General features: G+C 38.7%; 1 protein-coding gene across 1 annotated transcript; it reads left to right on the top strand.

Annotated features, from left to right (window-relative positions):
• The first annotated feature begins 674 nt into the window (after positions 1-674).
• On the top strand, positions 675-26,096 carry chd1 (chromodomain helicase DNA binding protein 1). The gene is made up of 36 exons (XM_063477744.1): positions 675-970; positions 2,426-2,543; positions 4,729-4,936; positions 8,473-8,598; positions 8,778-8,968; positions 9,141-9,415; positions 9,642-9,867; positions 10,785-10,885; positions 10,978-11,156; positions 11,263-11,387; positions 11,525-11,741; positions 11,861-11,950; positions 12,091-12,281; positions 12,748-12,936; positions 13,088-13,250; positions 13,921-14,073; positions 15,543-15,614; positions 15,686-15,835; positions 16,309-16,457; positions 16,619-16,715; positions 17,744-17,839; positions 17,945-18,121; positions 18,352-18,512; positions 18,614-18,655; positions 18,726-18,859; positions 20,223-20,361; positions 21,817-21,967; positions 22,370-22,492; positions 22,783-22,926; positions 23,034-23,321; positions 23,410-23,541; positions 23,682-23,860; positions 24,183-24,282; positions 24,369-24,420; positions 24,541-24,787; positions 25,101-26,096. Exons 2-36 carry the CDS (start codon positions 2,491-2,493, stop codon positions 25,360-25,362), a joined length of 5,382 nt encoding a protein of 1,793 aa, XP_063333814.1. The 5' UTR covers positions 675-970; positions 2,426-2,490; the 3' UTR covers positions 25,363-26,096.
• The last annotated feature ends 856 nt before the right edge of the window (positions 26,097-26,952 follow it).

The following is a 26,952-nucleotide window of genomic DNA, read 5'->3' as shown; positions in this document are numbered from 1 at the left end:
TCATATTTCTATCAGTGTATGCACTATCGACCAATTCATATCTGTTTATGTCAAATTTTTTACAGAAGTAAAATGAGGTCCATTCAGCATGCAGTAGACAATGTCGCCAGCAGGTGGTGATGTTGCTACATAAGGGTTTAATTTTCTGCTGCTTGCGGATAGTTTTTCAGATAGCGCGCGTGCGGCTGTCACTGCCTCTAAAACAGGCATGCTTATTTAAAATAATCTCTGTTCTAAATAGCTATTGTTTCTGAAAGCCAAGGTGACTGTACGTGTGAGTTTGTATTGGATTCATGTACTTGTTTTTCAAAATGCATATTTATATATAAGGAACACTCGCCAAGAGCAGAGAAAGCACGTTAAGTGGACCAAACACACACACACACACACACGGTCTGGAGAAGACCACAAACCGGCAAGTGAAGGGTTGTACGTTTCAAACTACAGAAACTATGGTTGACGGCTATCGTAATTCCTTAAACAAGACGGACTTTTATGTACGACCTTGTATATGTATAACCTTGTTGTTGTGATGACCTAAATTATCAGACTAGTTTTATTTCCATTTGTTCCGATAAAGATAAAGACGACTTATGAGAAACCGACGTTTCCTGCTGCTACAGTGGAGGAGTAAGGAGCAGAGTCGTTACGTCACTGTCCGGGGTTTCCTGGAGAAGTGAACCCTACGGCGTCATGGCGGAGGCCGGTTGTGGAAAGACACTGGATTGAAATGCTAGCTTTCTACAGTCGCTGCTTATCAACGGGCACTGTATTTTGTAACTTCTAAAACGGCAAACGGGACTTTGGTTAAGAAGAGGAAAACCGACATTCTACCAGTTCTATCGACCGGAGTCTTTCGGGCTGCGCTCCCTAACCGGGAGATAGCTAGCAAGTTTACGGTAGCATTAGCTACCAGCAGCTGCTAGCTCGCCAGTTAAATAAAAGAAGAAAGGACCCCTGGACTGGAAAGGTTGGTTTAGACAAATATTTTATCGGAGTTTCACGAGTAACATAAACTAAAGACAGGTAATACACATCATTGAGTTACTTAGTCCTTACGCTAGCGAAAAGTAAGCTAACATTGCATGTTGATGTTGTAAAAGCCGCGAGAAGTGAACAGCGAATGAAAACAAGATGGGAGAGGGTGAAGTTGGTTAGCTAATTTGGTTTTGTGGGTTTAATGATGAATACTAAATTTGTTTAACTGTTCATCCCAATCCACTGATTGTGCATATATTTACATAGTTAAATATTATTGATGATTAACTTTGAGTATCATCTGTAACTCTAAAGTTATCATTCTAGTGGTTTCCTATTAGAGCAAAGTTTTCTCATTTTGTTAGCTTCTGTGCTAGCCTCGTGCTTCATAGCGTTAGCTAATGCTGTTTGCCTTGACAGCCCTTGTGATGGCCTGTGAGCCAGCTCTCCTCATGTTTATTTCACCCACATTGACACAAAATGAAACAAAGTACCAAACGCACGTACAGTTTGAGCTACTTGGTTGCGGTGCATACCGTAAAGGTATAAAGTTCACAGTTGTCACGTGTAGGATTTTAAATCCAGAAAACAATAGCACAGCATAAAGCGGCTAGCAAACTGCAACTAGATAAACATAGCAAAGTGGTTACAGGTAATCAGGTGGTTGCAGGTTTTGTGCTGAATCTTATTCTGTATATTTGTTCTTTATAGCTAGCTATGTCTGCATACGCTACTCCTACCCGCCAGTCGCTAATACTGCCATCGTTAGCCGGTAATAGCTAGTTAGCTTGAGCTACTTGCTAAACTGTAACCATAGTGATAGTGTACCCAAGTGATGACTTGAGGGTGTCCTGAAACTATTTATTCTGATTTTATTTTTATTGATTTATTTAGTTTTTCATCTTCTTCGGGTACACACGGAGCTTCATGTGTACATGAAAACACGCTGGTATAGTGCAGGCCTGATAGGCCTCTGCGGTGTGGGATAAATGACGTTCAGCCAAGTAGCATGTAGTGACAGCCATCCACACAGATCAGTTTTCTAGTTTTAACTTGAAATAGTCATATCTCAACACGTTTATCCGTGTTTCAGACGCGGTTCACTTCTCTCAGGATGAAACCACAGACCTGATAGATGACTTGAAATGGTTTCAATTGAAACTAATTTAGCGAAAGTATATTTGCGTCCCTACTTGCATGGTTCACAGGACAAGCTTTGATGCATTGGTTGTAGTCAGTCACGGATGGTACACTAAGCTCTGTTGTACTTTGCCATGTGGATCTGAGTTTTATCAAGCTCCACCTAATCAGATATTTTAATGCATGTTGTTGTGAAATTCTATTCCTGATATTATTCTTGTTTCAACAAGTAATAATATAACCCCAAGTATTTGTAGCATTTGTAGCATACAGTTCTTTTTAAACTTATGTGTATTTTTGCTCACAGGTTAAACACGTGGACCATAATACTACAGGTTGCCAGGTTGAAGTCTATATATTTTTGACTTCAGCATGGCTGGACGCAGTGAGGATGAAAGTGTAAGCAACAGCAGTGGAGAATCCAGGTATTGATTATTTATTTATTATTGTGTTATTTCTCACAAATAGAAATAACAGTTTGTTGTTTACTTATTTAGAACATCATCTCATACCTTACATACTAGATTGTCACCATACACCTGACCGATAGTAACAACCGTCAGAAGGTGTCTGTGATGGAGAGATCTAATTTTGGTTGTTCCCTTGTGACAAGGGGTTGCCACAGAAGGTAGCAGCACATGCTTGATTTGGCACAGTTTTTTCTGGATGCAACGCCAATCAAATCGAAAGCAATTTTTTGCTTGTCAGGCAAATGTGTCAAATGCTACACCATCGGAGGCCCTTTGTCAGTAGCCAATACAAATGTTTATGTCATTTGTTATGCATTTTATATTTTTTACTTGTTAACTGAAAAATATGTACACAATTACACATTTATTATAATTCAGTTTTATAAAATACTGTATATGTGAGTGTAGAAAGTAGTAGAGAAATGAATACCTGAAACCTAGCTAGCTTTAGCTGCAGTGAAGCACTTAAAGCTACATAGAGACAGTGTAGCATTTCCCTAATACTAATCTACAACTGTTGGTTATAGATTGCTTGTTAAAGGTACCACATGTTATACTCATCCCTCAGCATCCAAACTCAGAAACCTTGGTGTTATTTTTTTTTTTATTTAGCCATGTCTTTGGAGAGCCATTCTCGTGGATTAATTTGAAACTGTTTTGTTTTTTCAACTAAGAAATATTTCTAAGCTTTGAATTCTTCTGTCAAAAGCTGAATTAAGGATGATTACCCATGCCTTTATTTCAGCTTGTCTTGGTTAGTGTGACAGTCTGTTTACGTGTTTACGTGACCGTCTCCAGTCGGTACAGAATGCTGCTGCTAGGCTTTAAACCAACACATGAAAGAGACTGCACATTACTCTAGTTTTAATCTCTTTACATTGGCTACTGGTTCGTTTTAGAATTCATTTAAACATTTTAGTCCTTACTCTTCTTGCAGTCTGAGATCTTCCAGTCAAAGATTGTTAATGATCCCACAAACTCACTTTAAGACCAGAGGGGATAAATCCTCTAGAGCTGTGGCCCCTGGATTGTGGAATGCCTTACCTCCGTGTTTGTGCTGTTTTGTTGATTCTTTTAAGAAGCAGCTGAAGACTGATTTATTTAGACTGGCTTTTAACTAGTTTCAGGTTGTATGCTGTTTTATGTTTTAATCTTCTGTGTTTTTGTTCATGCCTGTTTTTATTGTAAAGCATTTTGTGGTTTTTGACCTGTGAAAGGTGCTGTATAAAAAAGGTTTATTTACTTGCATTACATTACAAATTCCCCACAGCTCTCGTCTATAGGTGTAGGATTGACTGAGTTCCTGTTTAACATAGTAATTAATCAAGGTAACAGTAAAAAAACAAAAAAAAACCCAACTTTGTATATTCTGTCTATTTATATTGTTTATTCTGACCAAAAAAAAGTTTTTGTCTAAGTCCGTTGGTTTTGACAAGTCCATGAGAATCCATCAGGGCTGTCTCATAGCAGTTCATTTTTGTGTTCTTGGCCATTGTCCTGTCCCCATTCACATCATTACATTCAGTGTCCATGTTAGCAGCATGCTATGATACTTTTGCCCTGGAAATGGAATCGTGTGCTTTCCTGGGTATTGGTATCGAACTTTAAATTCTAATAATGTGACAACCCAGATAAATTGTATTGATAATGATAAAGTCCTGATGCCCATCCCTGTCACAGGCAGGATTTCTTGTATTGCTCCACTGTTGTCACTAATGGCTCTCTAAAGCTGCAGATATGAGTGATGCAGTTGGCTTCATATTGTGACATGATATATTTACTAGAGAAGCAGTTGATTATTGCTGTTTATGACAAAGTAGTCTTATTTATATTTGCATAGAAAAGCATTCATGGTATAGCAAGAATTCTTAAATATAGAATTCTTTGGAAGGCATTGCTGCACCTCTTTTTGATTCCATACACCTATGTGTCATGTGTCAAACTCCACCTTCAGGCTGAGCAGGAGAGGGGTTGGAGAGTGAGCAGTTGAGACTCCAAGGGGTTAAATGATTTCTGTTTCTGATATGGGAAACCCAACTTTTGTTATGTTATTTCTGCTCAAGTATGTAAAACCTGTTGTAATGTTTTGCTTTGAGAATTTGATTCATCTAGTAATTACTAATGTCTTTGTATGTAACAGTAATTCTGATGATGAATCCGGTTCTGGATCGGGCTCAGCTTCAGGATCTGGCTCAGGCTCGAGTTCCAGCTCTTCCAGCAGCAGCAGCCAATCAGGGAGCAGTGACTCAGGAAGTGGCTCAGACTCTGGCAGCCAATCCGATTCTGACACAGAAAAGTCAAAGGAGAAGATTGAACCACCAAATAAGTCAAACATTGATGGAGCTGAGGTAAAAATAAAGTTTTAAATTCCCAAAAGGTGGGCTGCTATTTTCTATTGCATATGTACAAACATGATATTATTTAGACAAGCACTTGTAAAAATGTTGTCTAAATATATCAAGCATCTCATTACGTTGTGCTTAGTTTAGAGTACCCGGTAGCTTTTTGGTTCCCACTGTCAAGTTTACTTAAAAGTGAAAACACTGCAGGCCACATTAGTCTCAGAGAATTTGAGACAACTTTGTTTTTGCTGTCACTATAGCCAGGTTGGCAAATAGCTAGAACTCTGTTGATCACTATTTATTGAGTTTTAAGAATTATCAGTTTAATAGATGGCTGCAATTAAAGCATTACTTGAAAAGGCAAATCATCCAGCTGTCTTTGTTAATTAAAAATCATTTTAATAGCACATAAACAGTACTAGTGAAGGTCTTACTGCCATACTATCATACAGTGCTAGTATGATCTTTTTATGGTCGTTGACAGTGGACTTGTCTCTGTGCTTGTCCTACTAGAGGTTAGTGCAGCATTGGGCTAGGCGATAAAATGATAAAGATAATTATCACTAAACAGGGCTCTAGACTAACTTGTTGACATGGGCGCACCGGTGCGCCTAACTTTAAAAATTTAGGCGCACCGGCACAAAAGTTAGGTGCACTCAAATTTTTCAACCGCATCGCTTAACACCGCAATTTTACATGTGCACTTTCTTTGGGGGGAAGTTGCAGTCCATACAGACAATATTCATTTCTAAATTATTAACTAACAAACTTGTGCTTAAAGTGCTTTGTCAATATTGTAGAAAATGTTAAACTTAATCATCATCTTGGCCTGACGACCTGTTTGCTGTTGCATGCTGCTGAAAGGCAGTGGGGAGAGGGGACACTTGGACAGTGCATTTATTGCAGCATATAATGTGTTTTCTGGATACACTGTGCTTTTTCAGCATTCAAAGATTGATGGCACCGTGTCAGAGCTGGCTATGAATTTCAAACGGATCAGGCCTTAACTTAACACAAAAGTTATCAATAGTTCTTTTCATCTTTTCTTATTACCCACAGCTACATCCACTTCTGTCGGGCCTAGGCTACTCACTAGGGCTGGGTATCATCACTGATTTCTATAATCCATTCGATTCAGTTTAACCTCAGACAGTCAGAAATATTATAATTCTGATCATTTATTAGTACTGATACATGTGAGACTTCATCGGAATTGTGAACATCACAGCAGATGCCTTTGTGTCAAAGTAACTGAGAATAAAACACAGAAAAACATGAAGGAGATTTTCCTGGCCTGGCTTTTTATAGCAGATAACCTTAAAAATATTCTGTAATTTTGCACAATTTTACAAAGTTTAAATTTCTTCAGTATTGAACAGCAGAAATTAGGCTTTCTTGTCCGAGTTCATTTAAGTGAAAAAAGAAAAAGAAAAGAAAAAGACAGCGGCCGACAGCGCTGTAAACAACGGTAGACTGGTGGGTAATAAGCGAATGAATAATGCAGAAAACAGAGATTTGAGACGGGAAACTGTTCTTGAAGTACAGAGAGAGAGAGAGCTGTGCATGAAGTGTGATTTTTATCGTGATGGAAGCAAAACAGCAAAACTCAGAGCGAATTCATGACGACATTGATCAAATGTGAAGCGCAATTTGCTGCTTCTTTTGCTGCTGGCTCGGCGAATTTTGGTTGGAGAGAGACAAAACCTGCAGCTCAGAATCAGCGCAAAAAGACGTAAACACAGCGCGGACCCGACGCATCAGAATAGGTGAGCTCCGACAGCGTGTCCGTCTACGTGCCATCGGGTGAGAAAGCCGAGAAAGAGAAAGCTGATTCTGATGCGTCGGGTCCGCTCTGTGTTTACGTCTTTGTGTGGAATCCGTGTAGCTGCTCTCATTTGCTGTTTGGTGGTTGTTGAAATAGTTTTGTGAGCTTTAACCTGAGAATCTGGTGTTTCTCGCAAAACACAGTTATATTTAAAAGTCAATTCAGGATTTAATGAATCGATATCGCTTTATTCAAGCTACTCACCTCCCTCTTCCAACTGCACTTTCAACTGGACCACAGCCGATCAGAGAGGTCCCGCCCCTGACTATCTCTGATTGATTTAGTCCACAATAGGGGCATAATGTGTGTCTGTTGTTGACCACACGGAGAGTTGCAGAGATTTTTTTTTGTTTTGTTACCTGAACAGTTGGTCGCACCGGTGCGACCAAATATTTTTTTTTAGTCGCACCACTGAAAAATTTGGTCGCATTTGCGACCAAATTGGTCGCACTCTAGAGCCCTGCTAAATAACTTTTCCTTGATATAAATCTGAGACGTGATCAATATAATCTGGACAGAACTCAATCTATTCATGTTTTGACAGACGACATGACAGGCCTGTAAAATAGTGATGAAAATAGTGCTGCAGGCACTTGATGACATGTAATTTTCTACTTTTAAAATTTGAAGAAAACTGAGGTTGTTATATTTGGCCCTAGCATTACCTTGGCCTGTTCTACTACTGGGAGGAACCTTGAAGTCATTTTTGGCTAAGATATCTCCTTTAACCTGCACATAAAACAAACTAGGACTGTCTTCTTATTGTTAAAAGCATCCGGTCTCAAAACTATTTAATAATGGTGTGTTAATAACAAAGTTACTAACACACTGTTCTAAAAACTCCCTGAAAAGCATTCAGTGGGTTTAAAAGGCCTGTGCTAGGGTGCTATTGGATTTTTCCCATATTCTTTTCATTTTCTCCACGTTAAACCCAAAATTAATATCACAAACAAAGTCTTGATTAGAAGGTTTTATCATATCTTAAGGATCTCATACAACTTGCCTTGTTGATGTGGTTTATAGTTGTACTCTACTCCCCTATTAGTACATTAATGGCCCTTTTCCATTAGTACCTATTCGGCTCGACTCCATTAGGTGATGGTACCTGGTACCAGTTTTGTCGTCCTTTTTTGTTTGTTTGTTTATTTTGTTTTGTTTGTTTGTTTTTAAACAACTACCCGGCGGGTTCCGAAGAGTCTGAGGCAATCTGAAAATTTGACATCAACAGACTGCATGCTATAGATTGGCCAGTCAATGGCGTAACTTGATGCGTCATTAAAGTGACTCCTTCACTAAAATTAAACTTGCAATTCTTAAAACCCAACAATGAGGACAAAACACACCCCTGTGGTCCTTGGGTCTGACAAAAAGCCATACGCCAAGTAGTGTATACTATTGCCTTGACATGCATGTGTTTGTGTACCATATAAATGATACCCTGAGACTTCTGGCCACATTGCTATATTGACCCTGCTCACATTAGCTGATAATGAAAAACGAGTCACGCTGAGTCAATCCGAGTAGGTACTCATAGAAAAGGGCTATAGCTGTATATCACCACACTCTGACCCTTGCATTACACATTAGCTTAGAACAGCAGGGTTGGGCAAAACCCTGGAACATTCAGTAAAACGTAGATTTTATTTAACCGGTCTGGCACATTTGCAGTGTACTGTTCCTGTTTTTGCTAATCTTTGACTGCATTCATTGGTTGCAGTTCTGGAAGTCAAACCCAAGTATCCTAGCAGTGCAAAGATCTGCTATGCTCAGGAAACAGCAGCTTCAGCAGCAGCAGCAGCAACAACAACAGAGGCAAAGCTCATCAAATAGTGGATCGGATGAGGTTTGTTTTATACTCTTATAGACCCTAAGCCTTCCCCCCCAAAATTTTTCTTGCTATTTGAGTGGAAGCTAGTCAACAATTAGATATTGCATAAGTGTACTTAAGTCAAATGATCATAATCTGACTTTTCATGAATTTTGTTGTTGTTGTTTTTTATCTTTTGTGGTATGTTTTTCCAGGACTCTTCAAGTAGTGATGAATCTGACTCATCCAGTGGATCCAAAATGAGAAGAAAATCAGGTTCTTCTGACTCTGGATCAGGTTCAGAATCTGGTAGTGGTTCTGGGTCAGACTCATCAGCAGAAGAGTCTGAAACGGCATCAGACTATGAGCCAAGTCACAAAATCAAAAGCAGGAAGCCTCCAACCAAGTGAGTTGATAGATGGTCTTTAATTATTGCTTAGATACGCTATCTTATACTATTCTTTTAACTATTTCATCACAGTAACTCACTTCAGCTGTTTAGCTCTGGATTTGATGTTTTGTGAAGGAATGTACAGCGTTAAACTTCACTGCCTCTTTATCTATTATTCATGTCTCAGGATGAACTTTCGAAATGGAAAAAAAAGCAACACCCAGAGAAAAAAAGCCCAGAAAAGTTCATCATCTGACGATGAGGATGATAACTTTAAGAAAATTACATCTGGAGGGCCACGGCGGCAAGCCACAGTCAACATTAGCTATAAGGAGGATGAGGAGCTGAAGACTGACTCAGATGATCTGGTTGAAGTTATGGGTGAAGATGTTCCACAGCCTGAAGAAGATGAGTTTGAAACACTGGAGAGAGTAATGGACAGCAGGATAGGGAGGAAAAAAGGTAAGAAACACAGTCAAGATCAAATATGTCATACATTCTGGTTAAATTGACACTGAAATAGGAATCGCCCAGAATTATCACAGTGGTTTTAAAGGTGCAAAGTCAATGAGGTAAATTTTATTATTTTGATCTTTTGTGTGACACATACAGCTCAACATTCCTTATGGTCTATTCAAGTCTTTAAGTAAATACATTTTAAGCACTATTTCTTTATTTTTCCTAACAGCAACAGGCAGTGCAACAACTGTATACGCTATCGAGGCAGATGGAGAGCCAAATGCGAATTTTGATCCCAACAAAGAAGCTGGTGAGATCCAGTATTTGATAAAGTGGAAGAACTGGGCCCATATCCATAACACCTGGGAGACTGAGGAGACACTCAAGTTACAGAATGTCAAGGGCATGAAGAAATTGGATAATTTTAAGAAGAAGGAGCAGGAGAAGAAAAAATGGTAAGTGTTTTAACTTGGCACTGCTGATTTAAGAAAGCTTTTAAAGAGCTCTTTGCTTGCTAAAGTGTTTTAAACACTGAGCAGCAGGAAATGTCATAATCATATTATTGAATAAAAGACAATAATGTAAGTGAAAGAAACTGTTATTGGACTGAAAATTCAAAATAAACCTGTCAGAAAGATGGCATAAATCCCCAAAAGAAAGAAATACAAACACTTTAGCACTAACTAGGATGAGAAGAAAAAGAAAATTAGTTACAGTCTTGTTCTGGAAACTATTAGAAATAACAGTAATCCACCAGGTCTGCAGATTGTGGGGGTTGTCACAGCACTATATCAACTTTCTAAAGTTTCTTATTTTTTCTATGGGGATTAACACTGCTCACATAAATTTGCGGTCTTTTATTTTGCTACTTTCTGAAAAATAAAAAATGGAGTAGTGGTTATTGTTAAATTCAATTCAGTTTTATTTATACAGCGCCAAATCATAACAACAGTCACCTCAAGGCGCTTTATATTGTAAGGTAGACCCTACAATAATACATAAAACGCAGGGCGATCGTGGCTCAAGAGTTGGGAGTTCGCCTTGTAATCAGAAGGTTGCTGGATCGAGCCCCGGCTTGGACAGTCTCAGTCATTGTGTCCTTCGGCAAGACACTTCACCCGTTGCCTACTGGTGGTGGTCAGAGGGCCCGGTGGCGCCAGTGTCCGGCAGCCTCGCCTCTGTCAGTGCGCCCCAGGGCAGCTGTGGCTACAATGTAGCTTGCCATCACATGTGTGAATGGGTGGATGACTGGATGTGTAAAGCGCTTTGGGGTCCTTAGGGACTAGTAAAGCGCTATACAAATACAGGCCATTTACCATAAAACAATACATACATTGTTAAATTTCAGTTTTATTTTTTTCCGTGTCACCAGGTTGAAGGCAGCATCTCCAGAGGATATTGAATATTTCAATTGTCAAGAAGAATTAATGGATGACCTGCGTTCTCAGTACCAGCTTGTAGAGCGAATAATAGGTATTTTTTGCATATATAAAGCACTCTGCTCTCAATATAATCGGCAACACTGGATGTGTATAGCTTAATAAGTCTGATTTTATTTTGACCAGGACATTCAAACCAGAAGTCAGCAGCTGGTTATCCAGACTACCTGTGCAAATGGCAGGGCTTACCATACTCGGAGTGTAGTTGGGAAGATGGTTGTCTGATTGCTAAAAAATTCCAGAAATGCATAGATGATTACATGAGCAGAAACCAATCTAAGACCATTCCATTCAGAGACTGCAAGGTAACTTACTCCAAACTTTATTCTCTTACATTTTCTGATTTGAAATATACTGAGCTTTGAGTTTTGGTTCAGAAAGGAATTCTCCAACTTCTTTTCTGTCATTTAGGTGCTGAAACAGAGACCTAGATTTGTGCCCATGAAGAAGCAACCAGCTTACATAGGAGGTGATGGTTTGGAGCTCAGAGACTACCAGTTAGACAGCTTGAACTGGATGGCCCACTCCTGGTGCAAGTATGACAAATATCCAAGAAAACATTGTCATTATTTGGATTTTGGGGTTTCCCCTAGATCCCCACCAAATTTTATTGGGTTATGTTCTGTTCTTACATGCTGAATGTTCTATTGGTCTGCTCTGTCTTAATTCATAGAAGCAACAGTTGCATCCTTGCTGATGAGATGGGGTTAGGGAAGACGATCCAGACCATCTGCTTCCTGAACTACCTGTTTAATGAGCACCAACTGTATGGGCCCTTCCTGCTGGTTGTGCCTCTTTCAACACTAACGTCTTGGCAGAGAGAAATCCATCTGTGGGCCCCTCAAATGAATGTTGTGGTCTACCTGGGAGACATCAGCAGCAGGAATATGGTATTGTGGTTTTAAACACCTGTTAAACGGGTCTTATCAGAGAAAAGCAATTGTTGTTGTTGTTGTTTTTTTAAATTCTACAATTTAATGTTAATGTCTTCCTTTTCATTTGTGAATAGATCAGAACACATGAGTGGATGCATTCTCACAGCAAGAGACTGAAATTTAACATCCTCCTTACAACATATGAGATTCTCCTCAAAGACAAGGTCAGCTGGCTTACTTCATTATAGATCCTAGGTTGTGTATTTTGCCCATTTTTATAGTTATAACACATGAAATGATAGAGCTCGACTCAGAAGATGTTAAAATTACTTACTTTCTTTTTTTAAACAACTTTTGTCTCCAGTCATTTTTGGGCAGTGTTAATTGGGCCTTCATTGGTGTGGATGAGGCGCACAGACTGAAAAATGATGACTCCCTCCTCTACAAGACAATGATCGACTTCAAGTCCAATCACAGGCTTCTGATAACGGGAACACCACTGCAAAATTCCCTGAAAGAGCTCTGGTCCCTGCTGCACTTCATTATGCCTGAAAAGTAGGCCATGGCTAATGTTACTTTTAAGCAATAACTCTTAGTATGTTAAGTATTTCTCGCTACATGTAGTCCTTTTTGATGCCACTGTAAGCACTTTTTTGTAAGTCCTAAAGCTCTACTAATTTAAGAACGATCTAAGTTGAAATTAGAGTATTGAATTAGTATGTCAGTACCAGTAAATTTGTTCATGTACATTAACTGCATAGGCAAAGGTGTGAGTTATATGTGCAGATAATGTTTATGCACTTTTTTCTTTGTTTACATTAAAGCAAAATAGTGGATAATGGTGACAGACAGGGCAAAATAGTTTTGACAGTGGTATAATAAAATAACAAAAACACAATAGATACAAATTTAAAGGCATTTAGAAATGAAGAATAATCACACCTAACCAGTTTGTTCCTGTTTTTCTTTGGCTATATTACTACAAGTCAATTGATTTGTGTAAAATTTGTCATTTCAAAAGGTTTCATTCGTGGGAGCTGTTTGAGGATGAACATGGCAAAGGTAGAGACTCTGGCTACACCAGTCTTCACAAAGAGCTGGAACCTTTTCTACTGCGCCGTGTCAAGAAGGATGTGGAGAAATCTCTTCCAGCTAAAGTGGAGCAGATCCTCAGAGTGGAAATGAGTGCCATTCAGAAACAGTATTACAAGTAAGAGCTGGATGGTGCCTGCGTTTCAAGAAACATAGGCAGGGATGTCAAATGTGTAGCCTGGGGTCGGGGGCTCAAAGTTTAAGCATCATTAAAAATATTATAGCATTAGTAATATATGCATGTGTCCTGTTTGCCTGTTTGTATTCAGGTGGATCCTAACAAGGAACTACAAGGCTCTGAGTAAAGGTACCAAAGGCAGCACGTCAGGTTTCCTCAACATCATGATGGAGTTGAAGAAGTGCTGTAATCACTGTTACCTTATTAAACCTCCAGAGGACAATGAGTTCCTTAACAGAGCTGAAGCTTTACAGGTATGTTTTAGTAACAATAATATTGATACAGAGGTTTTACTCATTAAAAATAAATACGTTTAACATATTTAAAATGTATTTAATTTTCCTAAATGTGTTACCACATTTAATCATTCTATTCTTGGTTTTTGAAACCCAAATAAGAATCATGCTTACTGCAATAAATGTTAGCTGTGCATTTCATACGATAAATTCTATTCAAAACCAGATTTAGATCTGGTCTAAATGTCTGCAAAAGTGAAGAAGAAATGGACACGCTGCTCTAATTTAACACTATATGCTTTGTCAGCGGTGCAGAAAAACATTTTTGCCATTTGAGGGTTTACTGGTTATCTCTATAAACTAATTCTCTAACATTTATATTATATGTTAGATATATAAATTATATCTAATTATATTTGCATGTGTATAACTGGAAAATATCATACTACACATTTTCTTTTGCTTTCTTAAAAACTGAGGTAAAAATTCTGCAACTTACCATAATACCTTTTTTTAAGTTATTATTGTATGGAACAGTATGCATTTTAAATTATTTTTAAGGTGATCATGTTAGAATAAAAGTAACAACTATTTTGTGTTGTGTGCTCCAGAAGTATATCAGGTAAACCGTTACCTACCATATATTCAGTTTATGTCATGACTGTTGAGCACTGTTGTCCTCCTACAGCATCTGATCCGCAGCAGTGGAAAGCTGGTTCTCTTGGACAAACTGTTGGTGCGTTTGAAAGAACGGGGACACAGAGTTCTCATCTTCTCCCAGATGGTACGAATGCTTGATATCCTGGCTGAATATCTGAGGAGCAGACAGTTCCTGTTTCAGGTAAATACATGCTGTTTTTCCAGTACCACAATAAATATTGTACATACAGTTGTGGTCAGAACTTTACATCAGTGACATATCATGTCATTAATCGTGTCATGGTAATTTGGTAATTTGCTTTTAATGCTTTCTTTAAACGGTTCTCTTTCCAAGATGGAATGATTGCACAGCATGCATCTTTAAAGACTTTTTTTTTTTTTTTTTAACAAGATTTACGTGAACAAGTTTCAATATTTTTGGCTTTTCTCTAACCCACACAAAGTCAAAAGTATACATACATGCTCAAATATATACATGCATTCACTTAAATCTTTCAATAAGTGGTGCTGAATGTTCCACAGTGTCATTTTTTTTTCCCCTTCTCGACAGAGACATGGTGGGTTAACGTAATTAGTAATCATGATTGACTGCAACTGGTAGTCTCTTTGCCAGCATAAACATGATTTTATTAAAAGCACTCATTTGATTGACCAGCAGTCAGAATAATGGGAAAGATCAAGGAGAACTGTAGATTCACACAAGTTTGGAAGGTCTTTTGGTGCCATTTCCAAACAACTGCAGATTCCAAGATCATCAGCTCATACAGTTGTGGCAAAGCCTAAAAATTTTCCAGACTTTGCCAAGGTCTGAAAAAAGACCTAAACTGTCAACCTCAGATGAGAGGACAGTTCATGGTCAGATAAGACTTAGACTAGTGGAGTAAAGGTGAGGCTTTTAAACCTAAGAAGTAAGAACACTGTACTGTCAAACACGGTAGCAATATCATGCTTTGAGGATGTTTTGCTGCCGCTGGTTCTGGTACATTGCACAAAGATACTGAATGATGGAGCACTATGCCAAAATTCTTCAACATCACTTCAAATCAACAGCTAGATTTTTAAAACATAAACACAGCTTGGTGTTCAGCAGGACAAGGACCCCAAGCACATATCAAAACTGGTTTTGCAATGGCTAAAACAGACCAGTATTATGCTTCTGGAATGCCTAAAGCCCTGAGCTTAACCCTGAACTCGGCACCACTGCTACCAAGAAGACTGATCAAATATTCAGTCATAATTGTGCCAGAATATTGTTGAAGACTACCAAAAGTGTCTGGTCAAGGTGCAATATGTAACCAAGAGTAATAGAGGTATATATTTGAACCTGCATGTATACTTTTTACCCTGTGTGGATTAGAAATTAGTTTATTTTATGTGTACATTTATTTTTGAATTATGCACCCATGTATATTGTACAAAAATTAGTCTACGGTCGAATTCGGTTCAACTTCAATTCAATTTTTTTTATATGGCGCCAGGTCACAACAACAGTTGCCATAAGGCACTTGAGGCCATGGCTTGACCTCCATTCCCATGATTAATGTATAGAAACTTCTGACCACAACTCTACATACACATAAAAATTGTGAATAAAATTTGTATTTCCATTCTAAATATATTAATAATTTTGAATGTTGTAAATTTGTCTAGCGATTAGATGGCTCCATCAAAGGGGAGATGAGGAAGCAAGCATTGGACCACTTTAATGCTGAGGGTTCAGAGGTACAGTAACTCTTAATTATTTTAGATGCTGTTTAGGAAGACCTGTACCTAATATCAGTTTCTATGCACAGGATTTCTGCTTCTTGTTATCTACACGTGCTGGAGGTCTGGGCATCAATCTGGCTTCAGCTGACACAGTGGTCATCTTTGATTCAGACTGGAACCCCCAAAATGACCTGCAGGCGCAAGCCAGAGCCCACAGGATTGGACAGAAAAGACAGGTAAGAAGAAACTTAAATAATTCAAATTCATTATAATTTTAAAACTGTATTTACATTTGTAGAGTTTCGTACACTCTCACTAGTATTAATCAGTCTTAATGGACCTAAGTCTACACCAAGCTGCAGCTGCTGAAAATTTACCAGTGAATTAAAAACAGTGTTCATTGATTCGTGCAGTATATGAATCAGTGAACTCGGGAGGTACAGTAGGTCATCTGCTAATCAGAAGGTTGTTGGTTTGATGCCTGGCTGCTCCAGTCCGTTTGCCAAATATCCTTGGGCAAGATTGTGACCCCAAGTTACTCTCTGTGTCCAGAATGTGAATGTGTGTGAATGTTTGATGGCTACTTAAGCATAGAAAAAAAGTGTTTGTGGGGCATGTTATATAGAGCGTAGGCGAGCGCAATACAAAATCAGTCCACTTAGGCAAGATAATGATAAAGAATATCTTACCAATTGTTGTGGACCGGCAGGTGAATATCTACCGACTGGTAACAAAGGGTTCAGTGGAGGAGGACATCATTGAGAGGGCAAAAAAGAAAATGGTGCTAGACCATCTTGTTATTCAGAGGATGGATACGACTGGGAAAACTGTCCTCCATACAGGATCTGCTCCGTCCAGGTAAGTAACTTTATGTGCTTGTTCCCATATTGTTTCTGGCAGCGCTGCCAAGTCCATTTCACCCCAAAATTTGAGTGACTTAATCTCACATAAGTGTGTGTGTGTGTGTGTGTGTGTGTGTGTGTGTGTGTGTGTGTGTGTGTGTGTGTTACTGCATACAGTTCAGCACCATTCAACAAGGAGGAGCTCTCTGCAATCCTGAAGTTTGGGGCTGAGGAGCTTTTCAAAGAGCAAGAGGGGGAGGAGCAAGAGCCTCAGGTTTGTACCACAGTGCAAATGTCTAAATGTATTTAAAAAGCATTGCATGAAACAAATTTTTCATCAAAAAGAGAAAAAATATTTCAAAAGTATGTTAACACTCTTTGCCTTTAAAATAACATTTAATTAATTAATTTAATTTAATAAAACAAATTTCCCATGTGTGGGACTACTAAAGTTTATCTTATCTTATCTTAATTGCCCCAGTACACTTGTACATTGACCTACTCCAACTATCAACTGGCCAGAGGCCAGAATTAGTCGATGTTCGACTTGGTCCATTTTTTTACGATTTACGTTAATTTACGATTCCAAACTGGTCCATTATACACATGCACAGCACTTTATGATCCATTCTTGATCATGCTGCAGCAAGAGTACCTGACATGGACTAGAAAGAGAGAGCCTATTTCTCTTATATTGGCTTTCCTTCATTGGCTCCCTGTTAAATCCAGAATTGAATTCAAAATCCTGCTCCTCACATACAAGGTCTTGAATAATCAGGCCCCATCTTATCTTAATGACCCTATAGTACCGTATCACCCCATTAGAGCACATCGCTCTCGCACTGCAGGCTTACTTGTTGTTCCTAGAGTATTTAAAAGTAGAATGGGAGGCAGAGCTTTTAGTTTTCAGACCCCTCTTCTGTGGAACCAGCTTCCAGTTTGGATTCAGGAGACAGACACCATCTTTACTTTTAAGATTAGGCATAAAGCTTTCCTTTTTGCTAAAGCATATAGTTAGGGTTGGATCAGGTGACCCTGAATCCTCCCTTAGTTATGCTGCAATAGGTGTAGGCTGCTGGGGGATTCCCATGATGCATTGAGTATTTCTTCTTCAGTCTCCTTTCTCACTCACTGTGGTTTTATATATCCCTCTGCATTCAGACACAGTGTATTATTAATATCTGGCTCCCTTCCAAAGTGTGTCATTACCTTACAATATAATACACCTTGAGGCAACTGTTGTTGTGATTTGGTGCTATATAAATTCATTTGAATTGAAGTCTCTTGTAATCAACTCTCTAGGAAATGGACATTGATGAGATCCTCAAAAGAGCTGAGACCAGGGAAAATGACCCCGGACCTTCAACAGTGGGAGAAGAACTGTTGTCTCAGTTTAAGGTTGGGGGGAGGTTGTCTTTCTCCTTTCAGAAACTTGATAACTAGTATTCAATATGTTACATTATTAAAGTGGTGCGTGTATTTAGTTTGTGCAAATCTATGCAGGTGGCCAACTTCTCCATGATGGAGGATGAGGAAATAGACATCGACTCTGAGCGGAGTCAGCGGAGTTGGGATGATATCATTCCAGAGGAGCAAAGGAGGAGAATGGAAGAGGAGGAAAGACAGAAAGAGCTGGAAGAAATCTATATGCTACCACGCATGAGGAATTGTGCCAAACAGGTACCCAAGGAGTCACAACAAATACGCTACATACTGCTGGAGAGAGAAAAAATTAAGGGATCACATAAGATGCTCAATGTTTTATCTTGAGCAGAAGTTAAAATGCGTTTACGCTGAAATCTTTCAGACATGCTTGTATCGAATCTGATCAAACTGTCAAGAACTGTTATGCTTGCAATATGAGACTGTAAATGAAATTCCAGGTGATTTTTATTGGCTTGTTTGAACAGATTTATCAGAATGCAAATGAGGGCCGGCAAAGTAGAAACAGGAGATACTCTGGTTCTGACAGTGACTCCACATCTGATCGAAAGAGGCCAAAGAAACGAGGGCGGCCCAGAACCATTCCAAGGGAAAATATCAAAGGTTTTAGTGATGCTGAGATCCGGAGGTAACTCTGTTAACTATGTTTTTTGTGTGTGTGTGTGTGTGTGTGTACATCTAATCAGCCTGACACATTCCTTTTTTGACATATCTGTAAACTATTGACAGGTTTGTCAAGAGTTACAAAAAATTTGGAGGACCACTGGAAAGGTAGAGTGCGCTACACTTTCATCTTGTTGTTTACATAAATGGCAGTCTGCTCAACATGTGCTGTCTTTAGGTTGGACGCGATTGCTCGTGATGCTGAACTTGTGGATAAGTCTGAGCATGACCTGAAACGCTTGGCAGAGACTGTTCACAATGGATGTTTGAGAACACTACGAGAAAACCCCTGTGGGCCAGAGAAAAATTCAGGTAACTAAAATAAACTTTTTATCCTTCTTATCATAATGTGTATTCCTCTTGTTGACATGTGGCATCTGTATTCTTTTAAAACAAGACCCTTATATGAAAAAAGTATATTAGAATACAAATTAAAATACTTAAATTCACCAAAAAAGGAGTCATTTCAAAGACTAAACAAATCAGTATTGTGTGGTTTACAAAAAAGACAATTATTCTGTTTCGAAATAATTTCAAGTTCTAAAGTGGTTTATTTCTCTCTACAGGAAGATTTAAATCTGAAAACTAACATTTGTTGTGTGTGTTTTCCTAGATATAAACTAAATAAGTAGCTTTGGTTTGAGTGAATTTCATTTAAAATATCTGTGCTGGGGATGTTCCTGCCAACAAATTTCTTGGTTGACTAATTGGGGTTGAAAAAATGAGACTAATTGACTAGTCTAAAAATAACACTCAGATTGCATTTGGTGCCCCTATAATGGACAATCTTCAAAGCTGCATGAACAACAGCATGATGTGGTCATTTTGAGCCCTGGAATCGTGTATTCAGGCTCAATATATATATTTCTGCCTTCAGCAAAACTCAAATATCTTCTGCATTGCTGTCATGAGCTGTTTGTTTTTGTTTGTTTGTTTGTTTGTTTGTCTTAAACTGAGACATAACACCTTTGAGTAAATGATGTCATACTGGTTTGCTGAGGTGGCTAACATTAGCATCAGAAGTCTTCTTTCCATGCAAATTAACATCCACATGCCTGTTGAGTGGTTATATGCCAGTTTATTCTGCTGTTTCCCGGACTGCCACTCCATCTAGTGGTAGATGGCTGCATGACATTTAGAACACAATACTTTACAACTACATTCATTGACTAGTGCGGGTTGTGCCAACTAGCAACATCAGCATCATTTAGTTGATTAATCGCGCAAATCCCTAATCTGTGCATTTAATGCATATATGTGTGGTATATTTTTATTGTAATGATAACATGGCTTGTGTTTCTATTAATTTCCAGTCATTTGTTGAGATTTCAGTTTGTTCCAAGCAATAAGGTTATAATTTGAAGTCTGTGTCAAGTGTCAATACTAGTCTTGGGAGTTGTGTTGTGGTTTTAAATTACAGCTATGCTGTAATAATTTAAGAAAATATTTGCATTCAGATTAAATTTGCACAGTATGCATTGCTGGGCTATGCGGGATCTTTCAGATATTTTTGTATTTGACAAGTTATTTTGAAATTGCTATGCTAGGATTACAGTACAAGTTATGATTTTGTTTAGCCACAGTTTCATTTCTTGTCATTGAAATTACATGGCATCACACAGGATTAGATGAAGAAATCATGAAATAGTTTCTGTTCCGCTTCTTTGATTATCAGGGGGCAGAAGAGGGAAGGTGAAAGGCCCTACGTTCAGGATCTCTGGAGTCCAGGTGAATGCCAAGCTTGTGATCTCCCATGAGGAAGAGCTGGCTCCACTGCACAAGGCTATTCCTGCTGACCCAGAGGAGAGAAAGAAGTAAGACTGATTATTTATTTAATTTTATTTATTAATTTTTTTGCTCACTGTATCTTTTAACCATTTTCTGTCACACTCACTCCTGATGCAAACATCAGGGTTTACAACCTTGGGGCTCAGTATCTTTCCCAAAAACATTTCATATATGGACTGGAAGACCAGGGCTTCAGTCATTAACCTCCTGATTAGTGCATGACTTATCAAAAGACAGAGCAAGAGAAACTGAGAAGTTCTTCCGACTTTACTATAGTCAAGTCTGCAATGCTTCGTCCACTAGAGAAGCCATAATAAAGATGGAGGAGCAGGCAGCTAAGCTTAAAAAAAATTATTTTCTGCAAAGTGTGTACGTATGTGTCACATATCAGTATGTATTATTGTCCAGTGTGGAGTCAGTGCAGTATGCAGTCAGTCTTCAACTGAAAATGTTAAAGGTATTAACCTCCAGGGCATCAGCATTAAGATGTGATTAATAGATAATTGAAATCAACTATGATCAGCAGGATTGATCATAACTGATTTTAGTTTTGAGAGCGTTCTTCTCTCCACCACCTGCCTTCTTCATAAGTTTGTCTACGCTGTTCTTGTCTTCTGTGTAGACACCTTCTCCTCAACAGGCCACAGCAAAAAACAGAGCCCTAGCCACCACTGTATGGTTGAGTGACCCATAAAGAAATAAGAATGGATTTATTACTACAATAGTGCTGCCAAAATCACGTTGTTGTTTTTCTAAAAATAAAAACAGGTTTAAATCTTTCAGATCTCTAATGTCACATTACAGTTCACTTAACCAATCCAACTAGATACAAACTGCCTGTATAGGTTTTTTCTTTTCATAAAAGGTCCCATTTAAAAGATCTACATACTTATGGATTTCAAAAAATAAGTTAAATATTTCTATACTTTATTTAATAACTGTAATGTTTGCGTTCGTAAAGCACTTTATAAAAGAGAACAATGACCAACGAGTCTGACACTCCGGATTTTCCTCATCTGGCCGATTGTACCGAGCCACGCAATCAGCTGGCAGAGCCGATGCTTGTAAAATGCAATCAGTGCTATTTCAATAAAACAGTCTCTCATTTCCTAAGCACAACCAAACAGTTTACAACATCTCAGTACTACATGCGCATCACACCGCAAACTTAACTGTTTCTTACTGAAACACGACAGAAAATTCTGACATCCATCTGCATGTCCTCAGGGGGGAAAAAATCTCCATGTTGCGCATTTGGGCAGTTTTACTGTCAAACCAGAAGTATTACCAAACATGGCTCAGTCTGATTTGCTGTCTCTAAGCTGTTGGTCTTTTAAACATGAAAAATAAATCCGTAACACACAAATTCTCTAAGGTTTTTCTGCATACACCAACCCTGCCCCTAGAGGTGACTAACTGTATATTTGTATGAATTTGTATATTTCTGTTTCTGTAGATTTTAATTTTATATTTTTGAATAGGTATGTCATTCCATGTCACTCAAAGGCAGCACATTTTGACATTGAGTGGGGGAAGGAAGACGACTCCAGCCTCCTCATAGGAATCTATGAGTATGGTTATGGCAGCTGGGAGATGATTAAGATGGACCCAGACCTTAATCTCACACACAAGGTCAGTCCATGCACAATAAATGTCTAATCTCATGTATATAATTATTTATTAATACATAGATGCTCAGGAATAAGTGTATTGGGGTATTAATTAAGACCGCAATGATTCAAGTAATTAAAATTATTCAATTATAAAAAAAATTCTTGACACAAAATTTTTGCTTCGATGCTTCATTTAATACACAGCTTTGCAACGTGCAAAGTGTTTCACCCACATTTGCTTCTAAAAACAGACCTGCAATACAAACATATTTAGAAGGAGCATGTGTTTAAAAAGTGTGACAACAGGAACACAGCCCCCATACATCAGCAACAATGTAGAATTTCATTACATGCATACTTTGACTTCTTAGTAGTGTGCAGTTTTCACTGGGGATATTTAACTGTGTCCATTGTTGAACAGCTCCTGCCAGATGACCCTGACAAGAAACCACAAGCCAAACAGTTACAGACCAGAGCAGACTACCTCATCAAGTTACTGAGCAAGGACTTGGCCAAAAAAGAAGCACAGAAACAAGCAGGAAATGTAAGTCTTCATATAACTTTACATGTCATCTGTGTATCTTGATATTTATTTATTTTTTTGTAATTGTTTTATAGATTAATTATATCTATCTCTAAGTAGTCTGACTTTCTCACACAGTCCAAAGACATGTTAACTTGGATCAGGGCAATTGGTGAGTCTAAATTAGTGCACCTGTCCAGAGTGTACCTTGCCCTATGGCAGCTGGGATGGGCTCAATGCCCCCCAACCCCTCAGGATGGATGGAAGGATAATTAAGTTTTCCAGAATCTATAATGCTTCTTTGTATTTAGGCCAGCTCACGAAAGAGGAAACCCAGAAGTAAAAAGAGCAAAACTCAAAAGTCAACAAAGACAGATGAGATGGTTAAGAGCCCATCCTCAGATCTCCCATCAGACAAGAGGTCAGATGATGAGGATGAAATGGAGGCAGACAAGGTACATTTATTAATTTATCTATTTTGCTTTTTTTGTGCGCTGTGCCTAAGATGAATATATTGAATTTTCAGTTTGAAAGTAAGTTGCTAACATGCTTTAATGATCAGGATCTGGCACCTGTGAAGCTACCAAACCGACGAAGCCGAGCAGACAGGTTGGTGGTTAAAGAGGAGGATGACGAGGAAGACGACGAGGAAGAGAACTATGATGAGGAATGCGAGCAGGACGCTTCCTCATCAGGGGAGCAGGAAGTCAAAGAGAGGGAGATAAAAAAAGAAATCAAAAAGGAGAAGAAGGAGGAAAGCTTTGAGATTAAGGACACAAAGGAGCTAAAAGAGAAAAAAGAAACAAAACCTCTTGAGGTTGTACATAAACAAGAGGAAAGCAAAGAAAAGGTGATTGATATTTTAATGACTGATAATTATACTAAGAATAGAATTGTAATTTAGTCAAGAATTAACTCTCAGAACCTTTTTACATCAGAATGAAGCCAAAAATGAGGTACGAGAACGGACAAAGAAAACTTATGACACGCCGGTCCATATAACGGCTAGTGGAGAGAATGTGCAAGCAGCTGAAGATTCTGAGGAACTGGATCAGAGGACCTTTAGTGTGGTATGTTGGGCTAATAATCAAATCTCTAAATAGAAAATAGTTTCATGATTAATGTCATGGATTAACAGATGAGCATAATTCAATTCCAGCAACAACATGGATTTCACTTCCTGAAGTGCATATTTGCTTTTGTGTTGCAGTGTAAAGAGAGGATGCGCCCAGTGAAAGCAGCTCTGAAGCAGCTGGACAGACCGGAGAAAGGACTGTCGGAGCGCGAGCAGCTCGAACACACACGGCAGTGCCTCATAAAGATAGGAGACCACATAACCGAGTGTTTGAAGGAGTATTCAAATCCGGACCTGATCAAACAGTGGAGAAAGTTAGTTTACGTGGCCTGTTCTAGTGAAAGTCTTGATTAACATGTCAAGTTAAGCAGCTGACTAATGCCATTTGAACCTTGGACACTTTGTCATGAATGTATAAATCTACCATGTGGGTCTGTTCACTAAGTAACATGCCCGCATGGTAGATTTGTAGCTTTGAATAGATTTGGATGTGTTTCTTCTTTTTTAAATAAATGAGGCATCTTTGTACATTTTAAGACTGTCATAAACACTGTTACACTCAATGTCTCACACAAGTGTTATTTGAGTAATTTATATTTGCTAAGCAGATGGAAATGTTTTTTGTTTTTATTCTAGAAACTTGTGGATATTTGTTTCCAAATTCACTGAGTTTGATGCAAGAAAACTACACAAACTTTATAAGCATGCAGTAAAGAAAAGGCAAGAGAATGCCCAGGTATGTAAAAGCACTGTGATTTCTAATAATTATAATCTCTACTGACGTTAGAGATCCACAGTGATGATGGTGATGATTTTTCTTAGGCATTGGAGCAGAACACTAGAAGTATAAACGCCCATGGCTACAGACACGCAGGTATAGTCTATTGTCTCTCACTCTCTCTCACACACACACACACACACACACACACACACACACAGAGAATAGGATGAACAGGTTGTCACAGCTGTCACTTTTTCCCTTATTTGTCTTCAGATATTGAAAGGCTGAAGGACAGCTCTCACCAGGACGAGAGCAGCAGGGACAGCTACAGCTCTGACAGGCATCAGCCTTCAGGAAGACACTTTGAGAGCAGCACTAGTAAGGAGAGACACAGCTCTGACTCCCACAGGAAATCTACAGCTGGAGAGTCCCGAAAAAGACCGTATTCCTCTTTCAGCAATGGAAAAGACCACAGAGACCACTACAGACCAGACAGCAGGGATAGAGACAAACAGGACAGGTGAGGGATGAGAACTGCTCAAAGTGCTTCTTCCAGAGATAGAAATGTCCTCAGTTGATTTTTACAGGCTGCACAAGTTCTTTAAGGGCCAAACATGAAATGCTCCACAAGTGAGCTCTCATTAAGTAGGTTTTAAAGAATTCAGAATTGCTTTTGCAAGACCTTCATATTCAGGGAGGAAGAGAGCCAGGTGGAAAACACCACTAAAATGCTTTGATTTGTATTGGAATTAGACTGAAGTTAAGGTCATAGTGAAAGAAGTGGCCGTTTGTGTTGTTTAGCCATACTGACACTAATGTGTATGTATGCGCAGATACTATGACGACAGCAAGCACAGGAAGTTAGAGGAATTCCGCAGTAGCAGAGACCACCGGCTGGACATGAAGGATCATCACTCAGACCACCGCTCTTCCTACCGCTACCACTCGGAATGGCAGACAGAGCAGCGAGGCTCAGCCAGTGGGCAGCGCTCACCCTACGACTCCCGGTCACCACTGGGGCACCGCTCACCTTTTGACTACTCATCAGACCACAAGAGCACACCAGAGCAGATTTGGAGCAGCCGCAAAACATAACAGGAGTTGCCCAGGTCTGCAAGTAGCAGCCATAAACTCGGAAACACAGCAAATGCCTTACACAGACTGTGGACTCCAACCTGAAGCTGTTTGAAGCACTGCGTATCAGTCAGTTCAGCATGACTGTCATCTCCTCGCTTCAGCAGCAGCTCATCTCGGGAACCCGGCAGGGAGCGGCTCAAAGCAGGCAACAGATTAGAAAAATAAATAAATCAAAGCTTATTTTTGTATTTAAGAGTTTAAAGCTGTAGTGTCGTGTATGCTCAACAGCATGCACCACAATTTTTGTTATTTTTATAAAACGTTTTTTTTACACAAATGGACACAATTGACCCTGAGTGCTGCCTCATATGTCACCAACCTATGACACTGGATCCTGTATTTGACTGTTAGTTGTCTCTGTGTCTCAATCATTCTTAATGTGATTATCTACCTTATTTAAGTGTTAACTGAACAAGAAGTTGGTTGTCACATGAATAATGTTATAAGGTGATTTTTAAGGTGTCTGGACTCAGGCTCACCACCTGAAGTACCTCATTTACAGCATTTGTCATTTCCTCAGCAGTTTTCTTTTTGTGTGTGTTTGTTTTGTAATTCCCCCACACAAGGCATGCATTATTTAATAACACATCTTAGCTGTAAAAAAAACAAACAAACAAAAAAAACACCTGGATTCTTTTTTTCTCTTTTTTTTAGCTATCATGTTTGTTTTCCTTAAATACTACTATTGTAAATTTTTTGTAAAATAGTAAATCGATGGTCTTTTTCCTCAGGCTCTTTGAATTTATTATGACTTGGCTTACCCCATCAACTCAGGCTTTTTGTCATTCTATAAATGAGTTTCTGTATATTTCTTTAAGAATGTAACTTTTGGTAAAGGGAAAGTTCTTTAAGCATACCCAGTGTTCATTCACTAGTGCTTAGTTCTTTGATCTCTGTTGTGAAATGAGTGAGTTGGCAGGAACTGACTTGTCACAGTCTGGAAAATAGAAGCATCTGTTAGATGTTAAATAAAATATGCTTTTTACATGACTTTTTTTTCTTTACCTTTCATAGTTTATTTGTAGGCAATAATAATCTTTCTATGCAGCCAAGTATATTTGTGGTGAACCACCCAACTGAATGAAGTCACTGTTACAGTTCGCTCTGTTGTAGATAAATTTTCTCTATATTTCCAAAAGAATTTACACTGAAAATGCATGAATTTTTATGGACTGTTTTATATAGTTGTTTATGAAGCCATTAAAATCAATCACTGTACTCCCTCCTACCACCTCAACAGTGTGTTACATTTTTGGTTTTGCCACAAGTTAACCTTTTTTGGAACACACTATTACAAGACGTTGCTCAAAAAAAAATAAATGAACACTTTGAAAATATCAAATCTCAATAGGGGGGAAAATTGCTTAATATCTATGTTGATATGGACTGAATAGTGCTTTAGGAATGGATGCCTGTCATGGTGACTGGTGGAAATTTAAATTACCAAACTACACATAGCTGAATTTAAATACAACCTGAAACCCAAAGAATGAAAAGATTATGCGGCAGACTAGTCCATTTTGCTAGAATTTCGTTGTACAAACTTAA

The sequence above is a fragment of the Pelmatolapia mariae genome, linkage group LG7 (assembly GCF_036321145.2).
Source record: "Pelmatolapia mariae isolate MD_Pm_ZW linkage group LG7, Pm_UMD_F_2, whole genome shotgun sequence".
NCBI classification, from domain to species: domain Eukaryota; kingdom Metazoa; phylum Chordata; class Actinopteri; order Cichliformes; family Cichlidae; genus Pelmatolapia; species Pelmatolapia mariae.
Note: the sequence above shows the minus strand (reverse complement) of the source record. Positions and strands in the feature narration are given on the sequence as shown.